Source organism: Rasamsonia byssochlamydoides (assembly GCF_041956645.1).
Source record: "Rasamsonia byssochlamydoides strain NRRL 3658 unplaced genomic scaffold VTN77scaffold_4, whole genome shotgun sequence".
Classification (NCBI taxonomy): Eukaryota; Fungi; Ascomycota; class Eurotiomycetes; order Eurotiales; family Trichocomaceae; genus Rasamsonia; species Rasamsonia byssochlamydoides.
The window spans coordinates 33,287-55,084 of record NW_027192387.1 but is presented as its reverse complement, the minus strand read 5'-3'; the positions used below and the strand labels follow the sequence as shown (position 1 = coordinate 55,084).

At 50.0% G+C, this 21,798-nt stretch overlaps 7 protein-coding genes across 7 annotated transcripts; 2 read left to right on the top strand and 5 right to left on the bottom strand.

Annotated features, from left to right (window-relative positions):
• Positions 1–55: 55 nt before the first annotated feature.
• Positions 56–1,263, bottom strand: VTN77DRAFT_5370 (uncharacterized protein; the record flags this gene model as incomplete). Its single annotated transcript, XM_069421532.1, has 5 exons — positions 56–551; positions 622–756; positions 835–975; positions 1,101–1,137; positions 1,245–1,263. The coding sequence occupies 5 exons, from the start codon at positions 1,261–1,263 to the stop codon at positions 56–58; spliced, it is 828 nt and encodes a 275-aa protein (XP_069281525.1).
• A 1,100-nt stretch (positions 1,264–2,363) lies between these two features.
• On the bottom strand, positions 2,364–5,203 carry VTN77DRAFT_5369 (uncharacterized protein; the record flags this gene model as incomplete). Its single annotated transcript, XM_069421530.1, has 3 exons — positions 2,364–2,419; positions 2,482–2,722; positions 2,783–5,203. The coding sequence occupies 3 exons, from the start codon at positions 5,201–5,203 to the stop codon at positions 2,364–2,366; spliced, it is 2,718 nt and encodes a 905-aa protein (XP_069281524.1).
• A 1,103-nt stretch (positions 5,204–6,306) lies between these two features.
• On the bottom strand, positions 6,307–6,928 carry VTN77DRAFT_5368 (uncharacterized protein; the record flags this gene model as incomplete). Its single annotated transcript, XM_069421529.1, has 3 exons — positions 6,307–6,326; positions 6,402–6,633; positions 6,842–6,928. 3 exons carry the CDS (start codon positions 6,926–6,928, stop codon positions 6,307–6,309), a joined length of 339 nt encoding a protein of 112 aa, XP_069281523.1.
• A 1,868-nt stretch (positions 6,929–8,796) lies between these two features.
• On the top strand, positions 8,797–10,306 carry VTN77DRAFT_5367 (uncharacterized protein; the record flags this gene model as incomplete). The annotated part of the gene is made up of 3 exons (XM_069421528.1): positions 8,797–8,917; positions 8,970–9,673; positions 9,734–10,306. The coding sequence occupies 3 exons, from the start codon at positions 8,797–8,799 to the stop codon at positions 10,304–10,306; spliced, it is 1,398 nt and encodes a 465-aa protein (XP_069281522.1).
• A 62-nt stretch (positions 10,307–10,368) lies between these two features.
• VTN77DRAFT_5366 (uncharacterized protein) lies at positions 10,369–11,883 on the bottom strand (the record flags this gene model as incomplete). Its single annotated transcript, XM_069421527.1, has 5 exons — positions 10,369–10,749; positions 10,832–11,279; positions 11,341–11,571; positions 11,756–11,763; positions 11,863–11,883. 5 exons carry the CDS (start codon positions 11,881–11,883, stop codon positions 10,369–10,371), a joined length of 1,089 nt encoding a protein of 362 aa, XP_069281521.1.
• A 2,175-nt stretch (positions 11,884–14,058) lies between these two features.
• On the bottom strand, positions 14,059–14,729 carry VTN77DRAFT_5365 (uncharacterized protein; the record flags this gene model as incomplete). The annotated part of the gene is made up of 4 exons (XM_069421526.1): positions 14,059–14,186; positions 14,283–14,394; positions 14,534–14,606; positions 14,692–14,729. 4 exons carry the CDS (start codon positions 14,727–14,729, stop codon positions 14,059–14,061), a joined length of 351 nt encoding a protein of 116 aa, XP_069281520.1.
• Positions 14,730–16,557: 1,828 nt separating this feature from the next.
• VTN77DRAFT_5364 (uncharacterized protein) lies at positions 16,558–19,328 on the top strand (the record flags this gene model as incomplete). Its single annotated transcript, XM_069421525.1, has 2 exons — positions 16,558–19,141; positions 19,201–19,328. The coding sequence occupies 2 exons, from the start codon at positions 16,558–16,560 to the stop codon at positions 19,326–19,328; spliced, it is 2,712 nt and encodes a 903-aa protein (XP_069281519.1).
• Positions 19,329–21,798: the final 2,470 nt, after the last annotated feature.

The following is a 21,798-nucleotide window of genomic DNA, read 5'->3' as shown; positions in this document are numbered from 1 at the left end:
CACCCTGCTGGCAGACTCAAGGTCAGCTTCCTTTCACTCACATATCAATCACTTGTCACTTCACCTGTTGCTGATGAGGCATGGGTTCCCCTTGAACGTCTGCGCTCACTCGAGGTCTGACAGTGAGTTCACTTCGCTGAAGATTATGCTCATCTGCTCTACCTATGGAGAGCTCATTCCTGACAAGATCCACAATATTACCGTCCTCGTCAAACTCGAAGTCTGGCTGAAGGAGGACACCTTCTTCGTCCTCAAAAGCTGAACCTCTGAAACGGTGATTGTCTTTCTGTGCAGAACTGGCTCTATCGCTCGCAAGAGTAAACCCGCCAGTTTCGCCAAGAGCAATACTCGAAGATATGTCTAGCTGGGGAAGTGCATCTATCCCAGTACGAGAATGATCGGAATCGCTCACATTGGACGAGAGAAGACTGGACTGAAGATTCAATGTTGACTCAGTTGTTGTGCGAAGATTGATAAGGTCAAGATTCAACCCCGGAAGGCTGAGTTCAGGTATAAACGCCGGATCGTACGGTACGATGAGCTCTTCAGGTCTTTTATATCCAGCATTAGCAACCAGTGATAGGGTCTGTGTACGCATGAATAGGTGTGAAAACAATGTACCTTGCCTTTCCGGCCTCTGGATCTAATCCCCTTCCATGTATGACTTTCAAAGCTGTTTTCATCCTATCGAGCACGGCCTGCACATCTGTGAGTGTGTACACGCATTGTCGGCTATATACTCTTGACACGCCGTATCTGCATGAAACAAAAAAGGTCAGCATACGGACATCAAATAAACAGACATGTCAAATCAAGAAAGATGGGGGCTCTGACAAAAGATTTCCCTGAAGTCGTAAAGCCATTGGAACTTCCGGGTTCATAATGGTGTCGCATGCCCTTGGAACGTCGACACCGAGTATTGCTTTCCTGTTCACCTTTCTCGACGTCGATCTCGGGCCTAGAGTTGCAACAAGCCTGATTCAGGAATAGTCTGGTTAGCTCAGGACTTTGTGTGAAGATGTTCGTGTCTGGAGCAGGAATGAATAATTTGTAGGGGGAGAACAGCCAATACAACAACGAAGGAGCTCAACTAGACTCACCATATTGTCGCAACACCATGCTCTTGGGAGGTAAGTACTACAATCAGAGCAAAGTGAGTTCATGGTTCATCTCGTTAACTGTGGATTGGGAAGGAGCATCGAGAAAATCAGCAGACAAGGGGGAAAGGGAAGAAGAGAACTTACTCTCGTGACTGTAGAACATCTTGTATCTCTAGTGCGTGATCATCTACACTCTTCAACGCGTCTTGTGGATGGAGTCAATGTCTTGCTCAGATAAACAGAGATGCTGTTAGTATAGAATGTTGGAAACGCAGACGATAGAATGAAGGGACAAGATGGACAGGCTGATGAAGACGACCCGCGTATATGGCGTATACAGGGGATAGAAAGTGGATAGGGAAACGCGTCTTATTAACGATGGCCAGTTTGAGACCTGTACTTTGAAGCACAAGGGTATATCTCTTGAGGGTGGTGAGACAAGAGAACCTGCGCGGGGTTGTCGAGTTTTGACAAAGATGAGAGAGTTCGTCGAAGACAAGCGAGATCCCTATCCGTCTACCACCGCAGGTAGACGTGACGGTACACGCGCTGGCTGAAGACTCGCGCGTCGTAGCAGATCAGATGACCAAGGGACCCTTGGGAGTATTACGTTTCCCAGCTCAACTAACCCACTTGTCTGTCATGGAGTCAGAGTGTCTCATGCAGGGCAGGTCTCTTTCGTGGAAAGCATGTCTCTTCCCATCATGATTAGCAGGAGATCGATAGTGCATTAGCAAATCATGTCAGAGCTCGTGGTTATTTATTGGTGCTGAAATTCAATATTAACGACAAACCAGGGCCACAATATAGGTGCACTTCAGCTTCAAGTCTTTTTAGACAAAAGCAACTCCATTCCCTAAGCCTTCAAACCCGCCACCGGCTATTATATTCCTCGCGTGTATGTTATGGAACGGTCTAAAGGCACAACGAAAAAAAAAAACCAGATATGTGATTCACAATTGTCTATCGAAAAAGAACCAGGAATAGATCGTTATCCCCCTAGCCCAAGGAAAAAAAAAGCAAAGAAAAAAAGATGACAAATCCTACAGGTCAGTATGATAACCATGTATTCCACAGAGAGAATATCATAACACTGATGCGCCGGGTATGGGACACAGACAACGTGAATCGAAGCGACAACTCGAACCTAAACCTCAACCAAGAACGAGTTTTCTGTAAGACTTTTTTTGTTGGAGGAAGAAGTGTATACTCTACTTCAGATCTTCCCTCTCTTTTCATACAACCATATTGTATACATGACGTCTACTCTAGGGGAATGCCTTCGTATTCGGAATAGCCGAGCGCAAGGTTCATGTTTTCTGCCAGAGAAACGGTCAGTAACCCATTTTTCATGAATAGAATAAGAGGTAATTAAACGTACGAAGACATTGAGTCGCAGCTCCCTTCAGCAGATTGTCAATTGTCGCGCAGACAACGACGCGCTTGCCGCTCGAGTGGACAGCAAAGCCACCAATCTCGACACCGTGTCGGCCGGCGATGTTCTTGACGAGTGGCGGTTCACCCACGATCTTCACAAGCTTCTCCCCAGCGTAACGGTCCTGGTAGATGTTACGGATATCGCGAGAAGTCATCTCCTCTTTGAGAGGCAGATTAATGGTGTGCTACAAGGTGTCAGTTCAAATCTTGCCCGACCATTGCGATACTACCGTAGAGAGACTTACATGGATACCCTGGAACCAAACAGCGACATGAGGAATGAAAGCAACGCTCGTGTTCAGCTGCGAGCTGATCTCCCTTTCATGGATGTGATCCGTCAAGCTGTAGGGCATGATGTTGTTCGTAAGCAGGTTGACGTCGTTCTTAGGGCTTGGCTTTGTGCCAGCCCCTGAGTATCCCGAAACACCGAAAACTGTTGGCTGACCACCGAGATATGGCACGAGAGGGGCGATTCCGAGCTGAGCGGCAGTGGCATAGCATCCAGGGTTTGCAATGCGAGTTGCCTTAGCAATGTTGGATCGGCTGACCAATTCCGGGAGACCATATGTCCAGTTCGGGTCGAAGCGGTAGTCAGCGCTGAGGTCGACAATAACACTGCCATTCCCAGCCCCTTGGTCCACAGCGTCAACGAATGGCTTGCAGACACCGTTGGGCAGAGCCATAACCCAGCAATCAATATCTCCATTCTGGGCCATGCGCCGCACATCCTCGGGGCTCAGGTTCTCATAGATGATCTCCCGCTTGTCATATCCCTGAAGCTTCTTGCCAGCCAGTTCGCGAGACGAAACGTGGCGCAAGTCCATATAAGGATGGTTATTCAAGAGGTTGATGAGAGCCTGGCCTGTATATCCACGAGCTCCAATCAGAGCTACTTTGGAGGGTCGAGTGTTCGACATGTTCTTCTCACCCAGGGGAGGATTAGGATTGGTGCTGTACGATCGAGTGAGATGGCCAGCTGCCACAGCTCTCCCCCGACGAGCAGCGCGGAGAGCATTGGCGCCAGCACTGGTGGCAAACGTACGTTTCTGTTCAGCAGATGCAGCACCCAGACCTGCACCACCCGCCATACTGAACGCTGCTTGAGCCGCTCGGTGTAGCCTCGATTCGAGATTGATATCACCGAACATCTGACGGCCATGCTTGGTGAACTCGAGGACTAACTCCTTGACCTCGTCACCATTCTCCAAACCGTACCAGAAGAGCACATCGCCATCGCGAGACAGACTGCCGTCCGCTTTGTCGAAGAACCAAGTAAGGTTCTCATCATCGGCCTTGACAGTCCAGACCAACTTGGGGAAGTCTTTCTGAATGCTCGAGAAGACATTGTCAGCAACATTAGTCAGCCAACCTGCCTTGGTGATGGTGAAAGTGGCCAAGTGGGCCAGCGAAGACTCCTGCTGCGGAGGCAAGACGATGGCAAGAGCCTCCATAGGTTCATCAAAGTAAGCTTTGAATGGACGGTCCTTCAGGCCATCCACATAACGGTCCACAGTAGCCTTGGCGTCCAGACCTTCCCGGTCACGGATGAGAACATCCTTGAAGGCCTGGAGATCCTCAAACTCCGAGAGAGAGGTCTTGGTGTGTACCTTGTTGCCCCTTCTGATCAGAGTGCCAGCTCCGGAGTCAGTGAACAGCTCCTTCTGTAAATCCGCCGGATGGATGATGGCAACACTCGAGGTGCGAGGTAGATCCATAAGAAGCTCTCTCATCTCCTTGATCTTCAAACGGGTGCCATGTCGTACCCACCACTGACTCATCAGGTGGTCATACTCCTCGTCCAGGTTAATGACCGAGATTTTCTCACCAGTGTCGCCATTGAAGAGACCACCTTTCTCGGCAAGGTAGACAATCTTCAGAGGTTGCAGCGCGCGTGCAAGCTCACCAGCCGCGACATCTGCGTTCACGTTGAGAACCTGACCTTCCGGGGTTTCGGCCATGGACGTCAGGATCGGAAGACAACCAGCCTCAATAGCTGCCTCAATTGGTCTCTTGTTGACTTTGTTGATTTTCCCAACCAATTTGTATTTCTCCTTATCAAGATAATCGGCTGTGAAAACGCCCGTGGTGATGGGACGAGCTCTCACGCCCATACTCTCCAGCTCCTCCACCAGCTTCAGATTCTCTTCCAAAAAGAGCTTTCTCGCAAGAGCCAGGGTCTTGCCATCTGTGACTCTGATTCCATCTTCAAAATGCGGCTCTACCCCGGCATCTTCCAGAATCTTGTTAAGCTGAGGCCCAGCGCCGTGCACGACGACTGGGTAGAGCCCAACATGGTTGAGGAACGCGAGGGCGGAAGAAAGGGTCTGTAGGTGCTCGGTGAGAATGGCACCGCCAACCTTGATCACAGCGAATTGTTGGGAGGAGACGGAAGTGAAGTGGGACAGGTATTGCTGAACCTCGCGCTTGGAACCGATGTTGCTCAACAGCTGAACAACAGTCGACCGGGTGGATAGTTGGGGATCTGCGGGGCGAGAATAGCGACGACTTTGCGACAGGGGCAAGGAACTTCTAGTTCGAAGGCTGCCCACAGAGCCGAGCAGGGTTCTGGACGAGAATGCCTGCGGTGCGGAGACAGCGCGTAGTGAACGAGTCACTATGGCCCTCCGCACAGCAGGGCGAAGCGAAAACATCGTGTCGGAAAGCATGCGGCAGCTCGACTCGTGGGCAGAAAGGGAACCTATATACGGTCAGACAAACAATGTGACCTGAGCGACAAGGTATAAATCCTACAATTGGGAACTGCAGGTGCCAAAAAAGCGCGCACAGAGGGATTTTGTGCAGCCTGCGGTTCTGTGGCTCAGAGAAATCTCGCTCCGGAGTAGCTTTTTTGACAGGGCCTCGGCGGGCGGTGTCGGAGTTGCAGTCTGGTACTGGCTGCTTTCCCCGCCGCCGACAGAGACTTCTTTCTCCCCCACGCCAGGCAGAAATTTTACTGATTATCCAGTTCTAGTGGAACAGGCATAAATTATATACGATCGCGATCATCATCACTGAGGGGATCGTGAATACCTATGCCAGTCCGTGGAAATTGGTTGCGTTGTATTTTCTCTTTTCTGCCCGTCTTTCTCTTCTGGCCGACTTTCGGAGGCGAAAGAGCTTGACTCCGCAATCCTGATCACGCGCTGCAAATAAGGAGCCCCATGAGAACAGCGATCTTAAATAGCTAATGACACGTCAAATCCGTGGTCTAGGTCTTTGCGAAGACCTCGAGATAAGATGACTGCCGATCTTTTGCAGACGGCTTATGAGAAGGCCCACGCAGGCGTAGAATTCACATCCTTATCAAATAGATAGACATGAAGTTAAAAAAAAAAACCAAAACGTGGTTATGTACTACATTGCAGCTCTATTACAGCGGAATGGGCTCATTGCTGTGCTAGTTAGATTGATTGTCCGTTTGCCAAAGTTTTCACGCAGAAACACACTTGCAAGGTCTCATTAAATTCACATAAGAGGTACTAGAGCAGTAAACATAGCGGGACAAAGAGCAATCGCTAGAGTATCATTTACAGGATCAACCCTCGACAAGTCATATGCCAGCGCAAGAGGGCGGAGTGGGAGCAGTCGTGAGATGAATGCACTTTACGCCAGGAAAGCCACAGGGTAATTAGAAAAGAGCTCAGAGGGGCCAGCAGCTCTCCTCCATAACCAACGCGACATGGGTACCGTAGGGAAAAGAAGAAGAGAAAAGAAAAGGCAACGCAAAACCAGAAACCATTCCCCCAGAACGATTCGCAGTATTCATAGCTCAATGACGGGTTGCGACAACTGCAAGAAAAGCGTCAACATCACTATAACCTCGAGCATGGTTTGAGGCGGTAGGGAAGGGAATCGGGCGCATACCAGCAGGAACAACGATGACGATGATGAGGATAATGATGGCGATGATCAAGCACACGCGCATTTTCATGTCCTTCCACCACATCTGTTTCCTCACTCGATTGGCGCCCCGACGGAAGCCCTGTGCCGAGACAGCCAAATTGTCGGTCTTATCTTGCAGAGAGTCGAGGCGTTCACCTCGCTGAGAGACTTTGTTGATGTTTTCGCGCATCACCCCGACGGTGTCATCGATTTGCTATTCAAGAGAAACCAGCCTGTCAGCATCGTCCGCAACCAAGTCACACGTAGTACCCAAAAAAAAAAAAGATCCCAAACACAAATTCGACCGATCATCTGATTGTGAATTGCCTCTCACAACCAAACTTCCACAAAAACTAGACTCAACAGACAACATCTGCGCAGATAAGGCAATGGAGGAAACAAGGGGTTCAGGTAGAGCTCACAGCTTGCAAGGCAGCAGTTCTCTGGTTACCGCTCGGCCCCGAGCCGGAGGGGATATAAGGATCATATGGAGGTTCGCGATCGGCCATGGTGGGAGTGTAGGCAGAAGGTGAGTGCAGGAGGAAACCCTAGCTATGAGGCGGCTGGGAACGCGAAGGAGCGCGATTGACGGATGATCTGACGGCCGACTAGGATGAAAATTGCAGACAGTGGAGAGCCGGGGTGTCGAGAGGATGGAAACCAGATCGCCCGTGATGGAAGAGATGAGGCCAAGAGAAGGAGGCAGGAGGAAGCAATAAAAACCAGCTGACAGGTGTGATGATGACTGGTCTGGAGGTGCCTGGAGTTGGAGGCGTTTCGGCTGTGTCGGGGGTTCCACGTGATCTGGTGGGTAGCGCAGCAGATTATTGATTGGAATGGAGCGACAAAGAACTTATGGAAAGGGCAACCTTTGCTATTTTTACTAGGGGCAACCACGCCCGTGATTGGGCACCTTTCATCCATCATGCCTGGCTCCTGCTATAAAAAGGTTCATCGTCCGTAGTTGAACCACTCGAGAGCAATGGCTATCACTACCTGCATACAGATGTCCAAGTCATGACCACAGATTCAATCTGATTTCAGCGTCTGGTCCACGACACGGTCTAGCCTCTTCAGTCGTCTTTAACTAAGATTAGTGGGGGCAACAGGGCTGTGCAGTGTAGATAGTCTCAAGCCACAGCAGATCTTGTGGCGAAAGCTCCCCAGTTCCAATCAGTGGTTGCTCAGGTGAAACAGTTACTGTAAAGCCCAAATATATCAATGCAAGCTCAGCGCTTCTCCAGAATGCCTGCATGGATGGCTTGTCTTCATATGCAGGTTGTATCTCTAGGATGAACTCAAGAGTAACATCTGAATCTTACTGAGCATGCGTAATCCCCCTCTTGTAGTGGCGCACTACCCGCTGCCAAGACCCATTGTACTCCAGATAGAACAAAGAAAAACGGTGCATCTGCAGTTACTCTGTAAACCACTGAGAGCGGCGAATACTAATAATTGATGCAGCAACCCAGAGATCTTGTCAAACCCTCCAGTCCATTTCTCAATCTAGAATTGAAGACCCCAGTGGTTGATTTGACTTTTGCCTTAGTTGTGATACCATACTAATGTCTACAGTACATGTACTCCGTACTGTACAGATGCTAGCGGACTTGACGTTCTCAGTCCTGTTTATTCTTGCAGTTTGGAGATGTCACTGTTTTTGAACTGAGAATCCGTGAGATCTACGGAGTAGCACGTGGCTTGCTGATATAGGAAAGTCTTCTCGCCCACTCCACCATCTTGACCTCTTTCCCAGCACCTTTTCCAACAACAACGAGCGTCACCACCATGGTGGAAACCTGCACCAAGACTTGCCGGAGCTCTCATTGTTGGCAATCACAGCGCTCCCTCTCAAACTTCCTTGGCAATGGTGGATGAATGGCTTCGGATCTCTTGGCCGTCACTTGGCGAGGCTGTGGACGATATTTCCGCCCCTCCTACTGCCCACAGAACCGAAAATCCTGTATAATGCCCAGATGCCCAGCCTGAGGGCGTGGACATCCCGGGGCGGGAAGGGCTTTTCCTTCCCGTCTTGCGCTTAGGTGTGCAATGGTTACCTCGTGTAGCACATCCTGTTTCTCTTCACTCTCATCGACTCTGTAGCTTTTCTTCAGGATAGTATGCCGTCTCCCTTGACATCACTTGTTTATTGCAATGGGAGTTACCAGCAATCCTTGAGATCGGACTTTGAGGAGCACTCCGGGGCTGACCACGGGTGGGTTGGACCTGCCATTTATGGACATATCGAAAACAACCAGCTGGTACCTTCGCGTCTAACGACTGTGCTGTTTACGTGATTACCGTATAGCAATACCTTTACTTGCATCTTTGTTCTGCTCTCAACGTATTTCTTTCTTCTTCTTTGTCCTCGTGACTGATGAGACTACTTGGATACTCTTGGTTCCTGGCATCTCGGCCATGGCGAAATCTTCTAATTATTACGCTTCTTGCGGTGCAAGGAGTATACGCCTCTATTGATCTTGACTTAGGTGACAGAGGTGAGTTCATTCCTCACTGTTGTGTTGGCCCGCGCCTGACAATATCTCAAAGCATCAATCAAGAATGCAGCGAAGATAGCAGCGGCCGGCATAATGGAATATTACACAGGGGATCAACCTGGCGACGTTCCCGGCAACCTTCCTGAACCGTACTACTGGTGGGAGGCTGGAGCGATGTTTGGATCGCTGGTCGATTACTATTACTATACGGAGGACGCGCAATATGTCGACGTGACGACTCAGGCGCTGCTCTGGCAAGTTGGTCCAGACACAAATTATATGCCTACGAATCAGACAAAGTCCCTGGGAAATGATGATCAGGGCTTCTGGGGCATGGCAGCCATGTCAGCTGCCGAAGTTAACTTTCCCAATCCTCCCGAGGATCAGCCTCAATGGCTCGCGTTAGCACAGGCGGTCTTTAACTCCCAGGCGCACCGCTGGGACATGACAAGCTGCGGTGGAGGGCTGAAGTGGCAGATCTTTTCTTTTAATAGTGGTTACAACTACAAAAACACGATCTCGAATGGAATCTTCTTCAATCTCGCTTCACGACTGGCAAGGTACACTGGAAATGAGACGTACGCAAAGTGGGCAGAGACTGCGTGGGACTGGGTGTTTGCTATTGGGCTGGCAAGTCCAAATTACGAGTTCTTCGATGGCACGGATGACACGATCAACTGTTCCCGCATCAATCATCTGCAATGGAGCTATAATTCTGGAGTCTTCATGCATGGGGCGGCCAATATGTATAACTTTGTACGTTTTCTATAATTATGTTCGGCGCATTTTGACGCATGACAATTGACAAGCATCTAGACGAAAGGCTCCGAAATCTGGAAAACTCGCTTGGAGGGCATCCTGAAGGGAGCGGAGGTATTCTTCTCGAACGAAGTGCCGAACGTCATGACGGAGATCACTTGTGAGCCCAAGGGACTGTGCAACGTCGACCAACGTTCCTTCAAGGCGTATCTCTCACGATGGATGGCCGGAACTGTCAGACTCGCACCGTTCACCTCCGACGTCATCATGCCCAAGTTGAGAGCCTCGGCTCAGGCCGCTGCTCTGCAGTGTAATGGTCCTGGAAACGCTTGTGGCCTTCGATGGATCGACGGGGCACAATACGACGGAAGTACGGGAGTGGGGGAGCAAATGAGTGCGATGGAGATCTTTCAGGCCAACCTCATCGACACTGTTCACGGGCCGGTGACGAACAATACGGGAGGTACCAGCAAAGGGGACGATAACGCGGGGACTGGGAGTGATTCGGAAGAGGATTCATTTGGACAAGAAGAGAGGGTGATCACTGTCGCGGATCGTGCTGGCGCTGGAGTCGCGACTGTGATAGTTGTATTGGTTACTATTAGCAGCGCCTGGTGGATGATGACGTAGGCAAAAGCCGGTATTGGATAGAATTCTCTGCATATAACCATCTAGTGTACTGTACATGAGAATTATAACTCGTCATGATCATTCTTCTCGTCCTGTTTTTCGGTCTCGGTTTCCCCATGTCCCGAAGTTGGAGACATCTTCCCCTGCAGTATATCCAAAACAAACCGATCCACCCTTTCCCTCGTAATCGGCGCATCCTGATCATACACAAACACCTGATCATTAAACATGGCATGGACGACGAAAGCAGGGAACAACCTCTCTCTTCCTGGTTTCGATTTCAATTCCAAACTACTCGCCATATGCCCGTACTCTTCCCCATCGATGGTGACGAACTGGACGTACCCGCGGTACCGCTTCGCGACGGGGATCAGCTCCCTTCGTAGGTTTGTGCGGTCGGTTGGATTGTCGTAGAATATGTATGCGAGGATGGGTCGGGGTGACTTTGAAAATGAATTGTATTGGTTATACTGTTGCTTGCATGGTATAAGATGGATAGGTAGATAGATAGGGGATTATACTCACAGCAAAATACCCATCCGTATTCCGCCTCGTTATCTCCCCGATGGCGGAGTGCGCTGTTGTCGAGACGAAGTCCTCTAGTGTCTCCCTTGTGAAGGTCGGCAAGTTCGACAGCTGTAGCGCCTCGTTATCGTCCTCGGCGACCTTGTAGCTCACGATGCAGGGAGGAGGAACAGGAAGTTTGTCAGCTTCAGCAAGCTCTCTATCAAGGACCATGCCGAAGACGAAGTGGTGGTGGTTGTCGCGAGCCACGGAGGTGAATATCTCTTGTAGCAGATTTTCTGCATCGTCGCCATCTTTCTTCCCAGAGGAGGATGGCGGGGAGGAGGAAGAATCATCCAGATAGACGATGAATACATGGTCGTCAATCGCTTTGAAGTTGTCGAGGGCTTCTTTACTGGTAAGGATGGTGACAGGGGGGAGGTGTTGCTTTAGGAGGTAGGAATTGATCCTGAGTGTAAATTCCAGTCAGTAATTCAAATAAAACCAAAAGGGTGAGGAATATGACATACGTAGAAGCAGTCCGCGCCCCCCTATACCTAGTTCCGACGGTAGGATGGCTCTGGTTCGAGTGCCCCTTCCTGAACAGCCTTATCGTCGGATAGGCATTGATATCGTATCTCTCGCAGAGACGTTTATCTCTGATACTGTCCAGCGTGCAGTCGATGCTGACAATCGGCGTCGTCGTCAATCCTGTTGCTGCTGCTGACTCTAACTCGGATTGGAGGGATTTGCTGGGTTTGCTGTGTATAGATCAGCACAATCGATCAGAACGATTTCAATAATTGCTGATATACGATTTGGATTTGTACCTTAATGGCTATGTGTACGTGATGGTTAGCCAAAGTCAGTAAGAATGTGCGTTGTTGAGATGGAGCAATTGTCTGTATATATGTATGATTATTCAGGTTATAGGTCATCACTCACAGACACAACTACATTTATACAAGCCAGTCAGTCAGTCAGTCACTGTACTATCTTCCAAAAATGCTGTATACCAAGTCGAAGACTAATAAATAATAGAACAAACTCACAAGCACCGAGCACCATATCATTTTCTCTCACTATCGACTCGAATTCCTCCGCTGAAGAAATATGATGCACCTTCTTCACATTCACATCCTTTGCGATCGTCTTTGCAGCTGAATAGAAGAACGACAGTAGCAGGAATTGGAATATCATTGCGAAATTCCTTATTATGCTGATCATCCAGGTCACGATATCAGCAATTGATTAGGTTAGGGTCTTGACATGAGCACAAGATATTAAGCAGTAGGTAGGTAGAATATAAACTTAAATAAAGAGCTTCCATCGCTGAAAGAAATAAATTCCTCTGGAAAGTTTTGCGATTTTACCCCGCCAGGAGCTATGATCTCAGCTGTTGCTGGACTTAACCCCATGGTTGGCGGTTTTGATACAGAGATTGTTTCATCGGCGGAGCAGGAGGTCTCAGCCCCTGTATAGGACAGTACCTAATATACCTACTTGCTAACTACCATCTTCCCCACGTGGTCGCGCTAATTTTTCTCTGGAGCTTCATGGACGATAAGTAAGAAGCAGGAGATAAGTTCTATCTATCTTTCTTTCTTTGTGGTGTTGTTCTGAAAGTTTACTGTATTTGCACTGTATGTATTTTTGGGGGTTAATAATTACCATATGCCCGATTCTACCAACTAAACAGGAAACATATTCTTTTTATTTTCATATATCCATCCTTCTAGCATCGTTAAATATGCGACGAACATCGTTATTGAACTTCGCTGCTCTTATTGCAATTGCCTTTCTGGTTCCCCATCGCGCTGTTGCAGAGGCATCGGATCACCAACAACAACCATTACTGCAGAGTGGAGGAAAGCAATCACCACATACTGGACTAAAGTCATGTCCCGACCATCGCTATACCGTGCAACTCTTCTCCCAAGATCCGTTAGTGATCTACATATCAGACTTTATCACTGAAGAGGAAGCATTGCATCTGCAGGAAGTCACGTAAGTACAGTACAGTACAACGTATACTACGTTATCTCTAAATGAGTTCTCTCCAACGACACTGACGATTTTATCCACAGCAAAGAACAATTCACTCAATCCGAAGTCGTCGACGAATCCGGCACGAGACTCAAAGCCACCACCCGGACGTCGCGCTCAACCAGCCCTCCCCGCGACGAAGTCATCAGATGCATCGAGGAACGCGCGCTCGCTTTTCAGGGTCTGCACCTCCCCCGCACTCACCTCGAGCCTCTCCAGCTGGTCCGCTACACACTTGGCGAAGAGTACCAAGCGCACACGGACTGGTTCGAGTCGCCCTCGCAGACGACCGTCGAGCTAGGCGGGAACCGGCTCACGTCGTTCTTCGTCTATGTCGCCGTCTCGTCGGATATCACGGGCGGAGGAACGAATTTCCCCTTGCTCGATGCGCCTGAAGACGAACGGTGGTGTCGGTTCGTCAACTGCGACGAGCCCTGGGATGCTGGGGTGACGTTCAGACCCATCGCAAGGAATGCTATCTTCTGGCAGAATCTGCACCTTAGGGATGGCACGGGCGATCGCAGGACGCTTCACGCGGGCTTGCCGTTGACTAGTGGGGTGAAGTTGGGGATGAATATTTGGACGAGAGAGGGGCCGTTGAGTTCGAAATATCGAGGGGAGGATTGACAATGCCCTTCTGCGGGTGTTAGTATGCTTCTCAGAGAGCCTTTTTTTTTGCGGAGTTTATTGCTTCTGGTTTTGAAGTATAAGCTTTTGTTAGCGATCGTTGTAGCGGAAATGAATCGTAAGGATATTTCATCTCATCGTAATCCTATTCCTCTTTCCGTTTCCATATACAATACAGACTTGGTAAAAAAAATACAGGGTTGGGAATCCGTGGGAAACAGTCTTCTTTTGTTTCCCCCCTTTCTTTCGTTCGTTCTTTCTTTTCTTCCCTCCCAAATGCATGAAGAGTCGAGATCGTCGCAGAAAAAAACAGTCCGTCATAGCATAAACATCCATGAGACGAATTAGCGCACATGGTTCTCCATGACCCAGAATCCTTCTAGTAACACAGGACTGAAAAGGCCCTTCTTCTCATCAAAAGAGAGACGAGACCTCGGCAGCTCCCTGGTCATCATTATTCTCGTTTCGCAAGAGCAGGCGGGTAGGTAGCAAACTGCCGGAGGTTGAACGTATGATATCGGATCATGTGGCATCGCAGTCCTCCATCTGGAAGTGGTTTTATTTCCCGCATCTCGTCAATTCCCACCTTGCAGCTCTCTTCTCATTTCCTCCCGTTGTATCCGTTCCTCTTCTTTCGCGCGGGAAACTTGGGACTCCATCGCGGCACGTCGCCGGGCCTCCTCTTCTTTGGCCGCAAACCAGACTAGAAGGACAAAGTATTAGTTCCAGCACACAAACTTCCACCTCGTCTTCGGAATTTGTAAATGATATTTTGAATATGTTTTTCGATCAAACGTACTCGACTTGTCGGACTTAGACCATTCCTTTAATTTGTTGACGTAGTCGTCAAACTCCTTCTCCCGGCGCTCGCGGTTCTCAAGGCTCTTTTTCTGGAGCTCGGGGTTATATCTCTAGCACGAAACCATGGAGCAGTTAGCAACAGAATGCGATCAAATTGCCTCAAAAAAGCAAAAAAAAACAAGGACGTCATTGCGATTGGATTCTAATCACATTGCGTCACATGTTCCGAGGCAGGTCATAATCGCTTACCTTGAATAGTTCCTCCTCCGTCGGCCGGATGTACTGAACGAACATTGGCCCTCCAACACAAAGCACCAGGCCCCTGCGACAGCAGATAGACACGGTTAGATACGCGATCCCATGATGAAAGATCGAAAAGAGGGTCATCAGTGCTAGAAATGGCTTACACCGCGGCCATCTTCAACCAAGTCACCGGTCGCGTCATGGCGGATAGGCGCTGAACAAGTAGCTCACAAGAGAACAAGACCAAGTCCGCTCTAGCGGTGACACCAGGTGCAATTGGTCGAGAAATCACAGCCTCAAGGAAGACCGTTTGTTGTTCTACGCAAATGGAAATGAAATCATCCATCCATGTGATAGCTTCCGGTCTTTCTTAAGGCGGAGATGATGGAGGTGTGGCGCATGGCTGCTAGATGTGGCTGTGTCTGTGGCTTGCACCTGTTCATTACAGGCAAGTCCCCACATGCTGGAATTGTTACAATCTCCCAGCCCCTATCATCACACCTTGTCCAGTTGTCCTGCGTCACTAGCTGTAGCCCAAGATTTTGGGTCCTCGATAGGAGATAGTTAACATAAGCTGTGTTGGTATTTGCATAGAGCATTCCGTCGATCCAAAAAATGTTTGCAGGATTGCAGCGCTGGTTCATGGGCTGCATCTCCATACAGAATGTAGACGAACGGCGGAGTACTCCATACTCCACATGGAGATAATCGACCAAATTTATATTTCCTTATCTAGCTTGGTATAATGTGAAACAACGGAGGATAGGCGGTCTGATAAGTGAGACACAGTGTCCCTGCCGTAATCGCTAGGGCTGAGAATCGAGTCTCCGATGAAGTCATATCTGGCCATTCGACAGGTAATATTATGCTGTTCAACTCTCACTTGTTCACTGTCATCTGCGCCACGAAGAAACGGCTGCGGAAACGGTGGAAGCGAGCAAAAGAGGAACGACATGACTCCCGAGTCCCGCTCCGAGTCCTAACGCAGCCCCTGATCAGCAAGCATCCCAACTGATGTGATTGGCGTCTGCTCTGGCACACTGCATGCCCAATGATGACAGCGGAGTCAGGACCAAGAAAATGAATGGCCGTTACTCCGTAGTTCAACTTCCTACCTAGGTACGGCCGTGGTGCCTGGTCCCGCTCCCGTAAGCCTCCCTTTGGTCCAAACACCGGTCCAGCGGGCGACTGTCTTGGAGGTTTCATCAATTATTATCGCAACGAGGGCGGGAGATCACAGAACTTGTCACCGTCAGCGTGCTGTTCGAAAAGCACTTCTTGGCAGTTTGGAGTCGAAAGGGCTGACGGGACAATCCGATCGTTTAGGCCACTGCTTTTGCTCCACTCTTTTTTCCTGTCTTGTGCGCCTCCCAAACCACATCGGACCAGCAGCAGTCCTGCTTCGACTGACCAGGCAAAGAACAGGACTGCTGCCCACGTTACAGCATTATTCTTAAATGCAGTGAATTTATGCCGTGGTCATTCGCTTGGTTCGGACTAAAAACTTGCGGCCGAGGAACTCTACCCCTCCTGACAGATTCTTCACAACAGACACATTGCTGTCACTTCACTGCAGATAATATAAACTGAGAGGTATGTATCTGTATTGTGTACTGTTGCTACAATTTGTGACCCCTGGTGTGGTGATTGTTCCGCAATGCGATGGTGCACTACTCCCTCCCAGATTCATGCAACCCTTTTCCATTATTTCTTGTCCCTATGCTAACCATCACTACCATGAGACAGCCCATTTGTTATTGTACTCTTCTAAGGCTTTTTTCCTACAGCATTCGAATCGTTTCCCTTGCCATACCTTGCTCAGTTTCTGCATGCGCGAAAGTCACCATCTTCCCGCCGACTCCGTCGATCAGTTACCGTGTTCCATTGCATGACAACTGCTAATTGTGGGACATTGAATTGAGAACAGCATAATATCTGGCCTCATGAGTTGACGAATGACGACAGACATATCAACAGAACGGGATAGGGGGAACAGCAGCATAGGATTTTAGCAGACAGACTCGACCATCATGGCGTATCCTCAGCAGCGAGGGCCTCAGCGGCCTCCTCCACCTCGGCAATATGACAATCGAGGTCCTCCGCCGGGATCGGGCTGGCAGGGCCAGGCGCAGGGCGGATATTACGACCAAGGATATCAGGATTATGGATATGAGGGCTACAATGGCTACCAAGGTGATGGAGGAGCCTGGGGTGATTATGGAAACGGCCCGCAAAACCGTCACGCGAACGGGCCGGCATATGGTTCACAAGGACCTCGCCCACGACCACCACCACAGCGTCCGGGTTATGGCGCGCCGCCACCGAATCATCCCCAATCGCCACGAGGCTACCCGCCCAATGGACAGCGGGGATATGATAATCGTGGTTATGGAGGTCCCGGCGGTGGTCGTGGACCACCTCCCGGTCCCGGTCGAGGTGATAGACCGATGAATCGACCGCCTCCCCAGCAGGGGCCCAGACGAGAACCTCCTCTGCAATCATCGGAGAAGACATCTTGGGACAATCAATTTCCGTCAGTCCCTCCGCCTGGCCCGCGGAAAGGTTCCCAAGACGCCGACGTGACCAGGCAGATGGCAGGACTTGACCTCAAAGATCAATCGCCGACTTTACGCGCGCCTGAACGACCGCATACTTCACATTCAATGAGGTCGGGGCCGCCAAACGGGCGACCCTACCCTTCAGACCGTGACCAGTCTGGCCGACCTTACATGGACAACAGAGCGCCACCGCAGATGGCACCGCCGAAGAGGAGTGCAACGAACCCGGTTCCACCCACATACGCAAACCAACGCAAACCCCAGTATCCTGGGCAGCCCACGTACCAAGAACCTGCTGCGTCCGCCGCTCCAGATTACTCGAACATGGAAGCCCAAGCTCCGCCTAGGCCATCCACGGCGGGTGGCTCGCGACCAACGAATGTCCCCGACAATTCACTGTCCGCCTGGAGTCAAGACCCGTCAACTAAGACCTACAGTACATATGCCAGTCATGATCTCCTGAACCATTACTTCGACCCGCCAGAGAATGAGGAAGGGGATGAGCCCGATATGCCAAACTTTGATGCTATGCCAAGCAACGAGAGCAGCCATCGCAGGGGAACAAGTATCGACAACCATTTGACTACTGACTTGGAACCGGCCACGCAGGCGGGATCCAATGGCACATATGCAGCATATAAACCAGAGTTTGCGGCTCAGTCGAATCCGCCCAACCAATTCGAGAATGCGGGATTCGACTTTGGTCTCCCACAGGAGGCACCTGGCCCAAATAACCCTGCAGGTCCGAGCAATCCTGGTGGCTATGGACCTCCCCAGCAGCCTCCCCAGCAGTATCCAGGCCCCATGCAAGGGAACGGTCCTCCACGGCCCTATCGTATGAATCAACCAGAGTACTATGATGATGTGCAGAATGGGGCTGGTATGCCGTCGCCAGATCAAAACCCTGATGCGCTTCCTGCCCATCCTACACCTTTCCGGGCCGGGCTTGACCAGGGTCCTAAGCCTGTCCCTGTGCGTCAATACAATAACAACCCCGCGCCCCAGGGACCTGCACAGACTGGTTCTGCAAACCGTCCGCAGTCTGGGCCCGTCACCCATGAGGAGCTTCAAAGACTCCAGCAAATGGTTCGTGACAATCCAAACGATCACAAGACGCAGCTGGTCTTGGCAAAGAAAATGGTTGAAGCCTCATCCGTTCTGATCGGGGAAGAAGGCAGGGTGGACCCCAAGACGAGAAATAAGAACCGGGAAAAATACATTATGGATGCACACAAGATTGTGAAGAAGTTGGTTCATGCAGGCTACCCGGAGGCGATGTTCTACCTGGCAGATTGCTATGGCCAGGGCCTTTTGGGGCTCGAAGTCGATCCCAAAGAGGCCTTTGTCTTGTATCAATCTGCTGCAAAGCAGGGCCATGCTGAGTCCGCTTACCGGACTGCGGTCTGCTGCGAACTCGGTCATGAGGAGGGTGGAGGCACGAAACGGGACGTGCTCAAGGCCGTCCAGTGGTACCGGCGTGCCGCGGCTCTGGGGAATACCCCCGCGATGTATAAGATGGGAATCATCCTGCTGAAAGGATTGCTTGGGCAGCAGAAGAATCCTCGGGAGGGCCTTACATGGCTGAAACGGGCTGCCGAACAAGCTGACGAAGAAAACCCACATGCTCTGCATGAGCTAGCTCTCTTGTATGAGAATCCCGGCAATAACGATTTCATCGTTCGGGACGAAGAATACTCGAGGCAGCTTTTCATACAAGCGGCCGAACTAGGGTATAAGTTTTCACAATTCCGACTGGGTCAGGCATACGAATACGGCCTCATGGGCTGTCCTGTCGATGCACGGCAGAGTATCATCTGGTACACCCGTGCGGCGGCACAAGGAGAACACCAGAGCGAACTGGCGTTGAGTGGCTGGTATTTGACTGGGGCGGAAGGCATCCTCCAGCAGAGCGATACGGAAGCCTACCTCTGGGCACGGAAAGCCGCCTCGGCCGGTCTTCCAAAGGCGGAATATGCTATGGGATACTTTACAGAAGTGGGTATTGGCGTGCCGTCTAATCTGGAGGATGCGAAGAGGTGGTATTGGAAGGCAGCTTGTAAGTTTGTCGTCTCTATTTCTTTCGGTTGGACCTGAGCTTACTTTCCCTGCTATCAGCTCAAAACTTTCCCAAAGCACGCGAGCGTCTCGAAGAGCTCAAGAAAGGTGGCAGTCGAATGCAGAAGACGCGCGTGTCGCGATCCGCTGTTAGTAAGCAAAACGAGGGCGACTGCGTCGTCATGTAAATTACTGCAATCACGGTTTTGGTGCTTCTTTTTTGGTCTATTTTTTATTTTCCCTGTTGCGTCTCCTGAGGTATTACTTCACTGCGGTGTTATCGAAGTGCTGGCCATCCCCAAATTTTCGGGTTCCGGGACGTTATTAGGTACTTCTGTATTCATTCCTATGCCTTTTCGGGGAGTCGTTCTCTTTTGTGTTGTTTTATTCCCTTTGATCCCTTTTTTGAACGAGTTAGATGATACGGATGGTCAAGACGCGTGGGAAATTCAAGCGAAGACGTCTATATTGGCCGTCCACCTGTGACTCCTGCATGAAGACAACGTCTAGAGCTGGCTGGCTGGCTATGATACGCAGGACATGATTGATACCCAGGAACAGAGGTTAATGATTGCACAATTCTTTTACAGTATTGCTTAAATTGAGAATATTCGTATTTCGAATATTAGTATTTTCAAACTTGCATTGACAGTGAGCGTCTTTGCAACCTTCTTGGTTCGATGAATTCGGGACCAATATCATATTCAGGAAGTCATCGTGCTCGGGCCGAAGGCGGAACTTTTCCGCGTTGTCCGTTTCTATATTACCCAATCCTTAGAAAGCCTTAGCCTTTGCTGACATATCTAGATACCAAAACTGTCACATCGCGGGGTTTGCAAAGTACTCCAGAGACCGAGTGGGATAATAAGAAGAACAAGAATAGGTAAATTCTTCCACTTTGTGATTAACAGGATCAACTTCTTATTCGTTGGTATTGTTGTCTGCATAATTAGTTTTATACCAGTGAGTGCTGACTACCCTGTGAGATTTGTCAAAGATTCAAGTACTGTAGTACAGTACATCTAGTACAGGATTACAGTACAGTACGGATCGGATCTGGCCGATCCTACCGTAAACCTCTAGGTACGTACTGTACAGTTGGTATATTGATTTACTTACCATACCTCTATCGATCGAATGCCGTTCAATAACTAACAATTCCAGCAGGACTAATTAATTACAAATCAGCACCACCAATTCGCCACTGATCAAACAGATCTTATCAACCAGATCATAATTGGACGTTTGAGCGGAGCAAGACGCTGTCGGACCGAGCACGTCAGTGTCGGGACGTATAGATATATATGTCCTCGACGTCCAACACTGCTTCGTCGTCAAAGGACTTAAAGTCTACAACGGGAAGAAAGGCAGCTAGATTCGAAGCTACATCGCGAACGCAGTCATCAGACAACGACATCAGACCTTACTCTATCGCCAAGATTATTCTTCTATCGATTTTTGCTTTCGCCTCGGCAGTCCCGATTGCGTATCTGCTGAGCAGCAGCAGCAACTCTTCTTTGTTGCCAGCTTCTTCGAATACAGTAGAACCTGCGACCGCGAACGTGGAGGTCAGTCGAAGAGCACCGGCCGGACTTTTCTCTTCTGTATCACAGCTTTTTGCGAGACGGCCTGTGGTATCTTCTGCCCGAGTACAGTCACCAGATTCAGTTTCAGTTATTTCGAAGCGACAAACAGGAAATACCACCATGAGGACGCCGGTGTATTTCCTGAGCCATGGAGGGGTGAGTTTGCAGTCCTGTCTAGGTGTCTTTTTTTTTCTTCTTATGAAGAAGGTCACTGACAAACTGTAACTCGAACAGCCGAATATCATGTATCAACATGACCATCCTGCCTATGGCAAGCTGCAGGAGATTGGCCGGGAGATCACGACCAAGGTCAAGCCCAAGGCTGTCGTTGTCTTCTCTGGCCATTGGCAAGCGGGTCCAGATACGATCCAGGTGAATACGGCTGAGATTACGGACCTGATTTATGAGTAGGTCACCCCTTCCTGATTTTAATTTTTCTTTTCCTTTTGTGGAAATTAAATCTCCCTTCTGTTCTCTGTTAAATGGGGAGATATGGCTGATCAAGTTGAAAAGTTTCTATGGCTTCCCTCAGTCCTATTACCAGGAGAAATACCCAAACGTGGGAAGTAAGGAGGTCGCAGAAAAGGTCCTCCATGCCCTCAAGGAAGCCGGCATAAAGGCCGAAGGGGTCAAGAGAGGACTCGATCATGGGGTCTGGGTTAGTTTCAAGTGTGGTACGTATACAGTCTGGACAGATTATAGCCACAATGGTCTTCTCCTTCTAACGCGGTTGCTATCAGCATTCGACCCCGAGACCAATCCCCTAAACGTCCCAATCGTGCAAGTCTCCCTCTTCGACAGCGACGATCCAATCCAGCACTACCGGCTCGGCCAGGCCCTGTCGAAGCTGCGCGACGAGAACATCCAAATCATCACCTCCGGCATGGCGGTGCACAACCTGCGCGACATGCGCTTTACCTACGGCGACCCCCGCCCGCTACCCTACGCCGTGAGCTTCGACGCCGCCCTCAAGGAGGCAGTGACCACCGCCCCCGAGAAAAGGGAGCAGGCGCTGGCGGACCTGCTCAAGAGGCCTGATGCGCGACAGGCGCATCCGACTTTTGACCATATC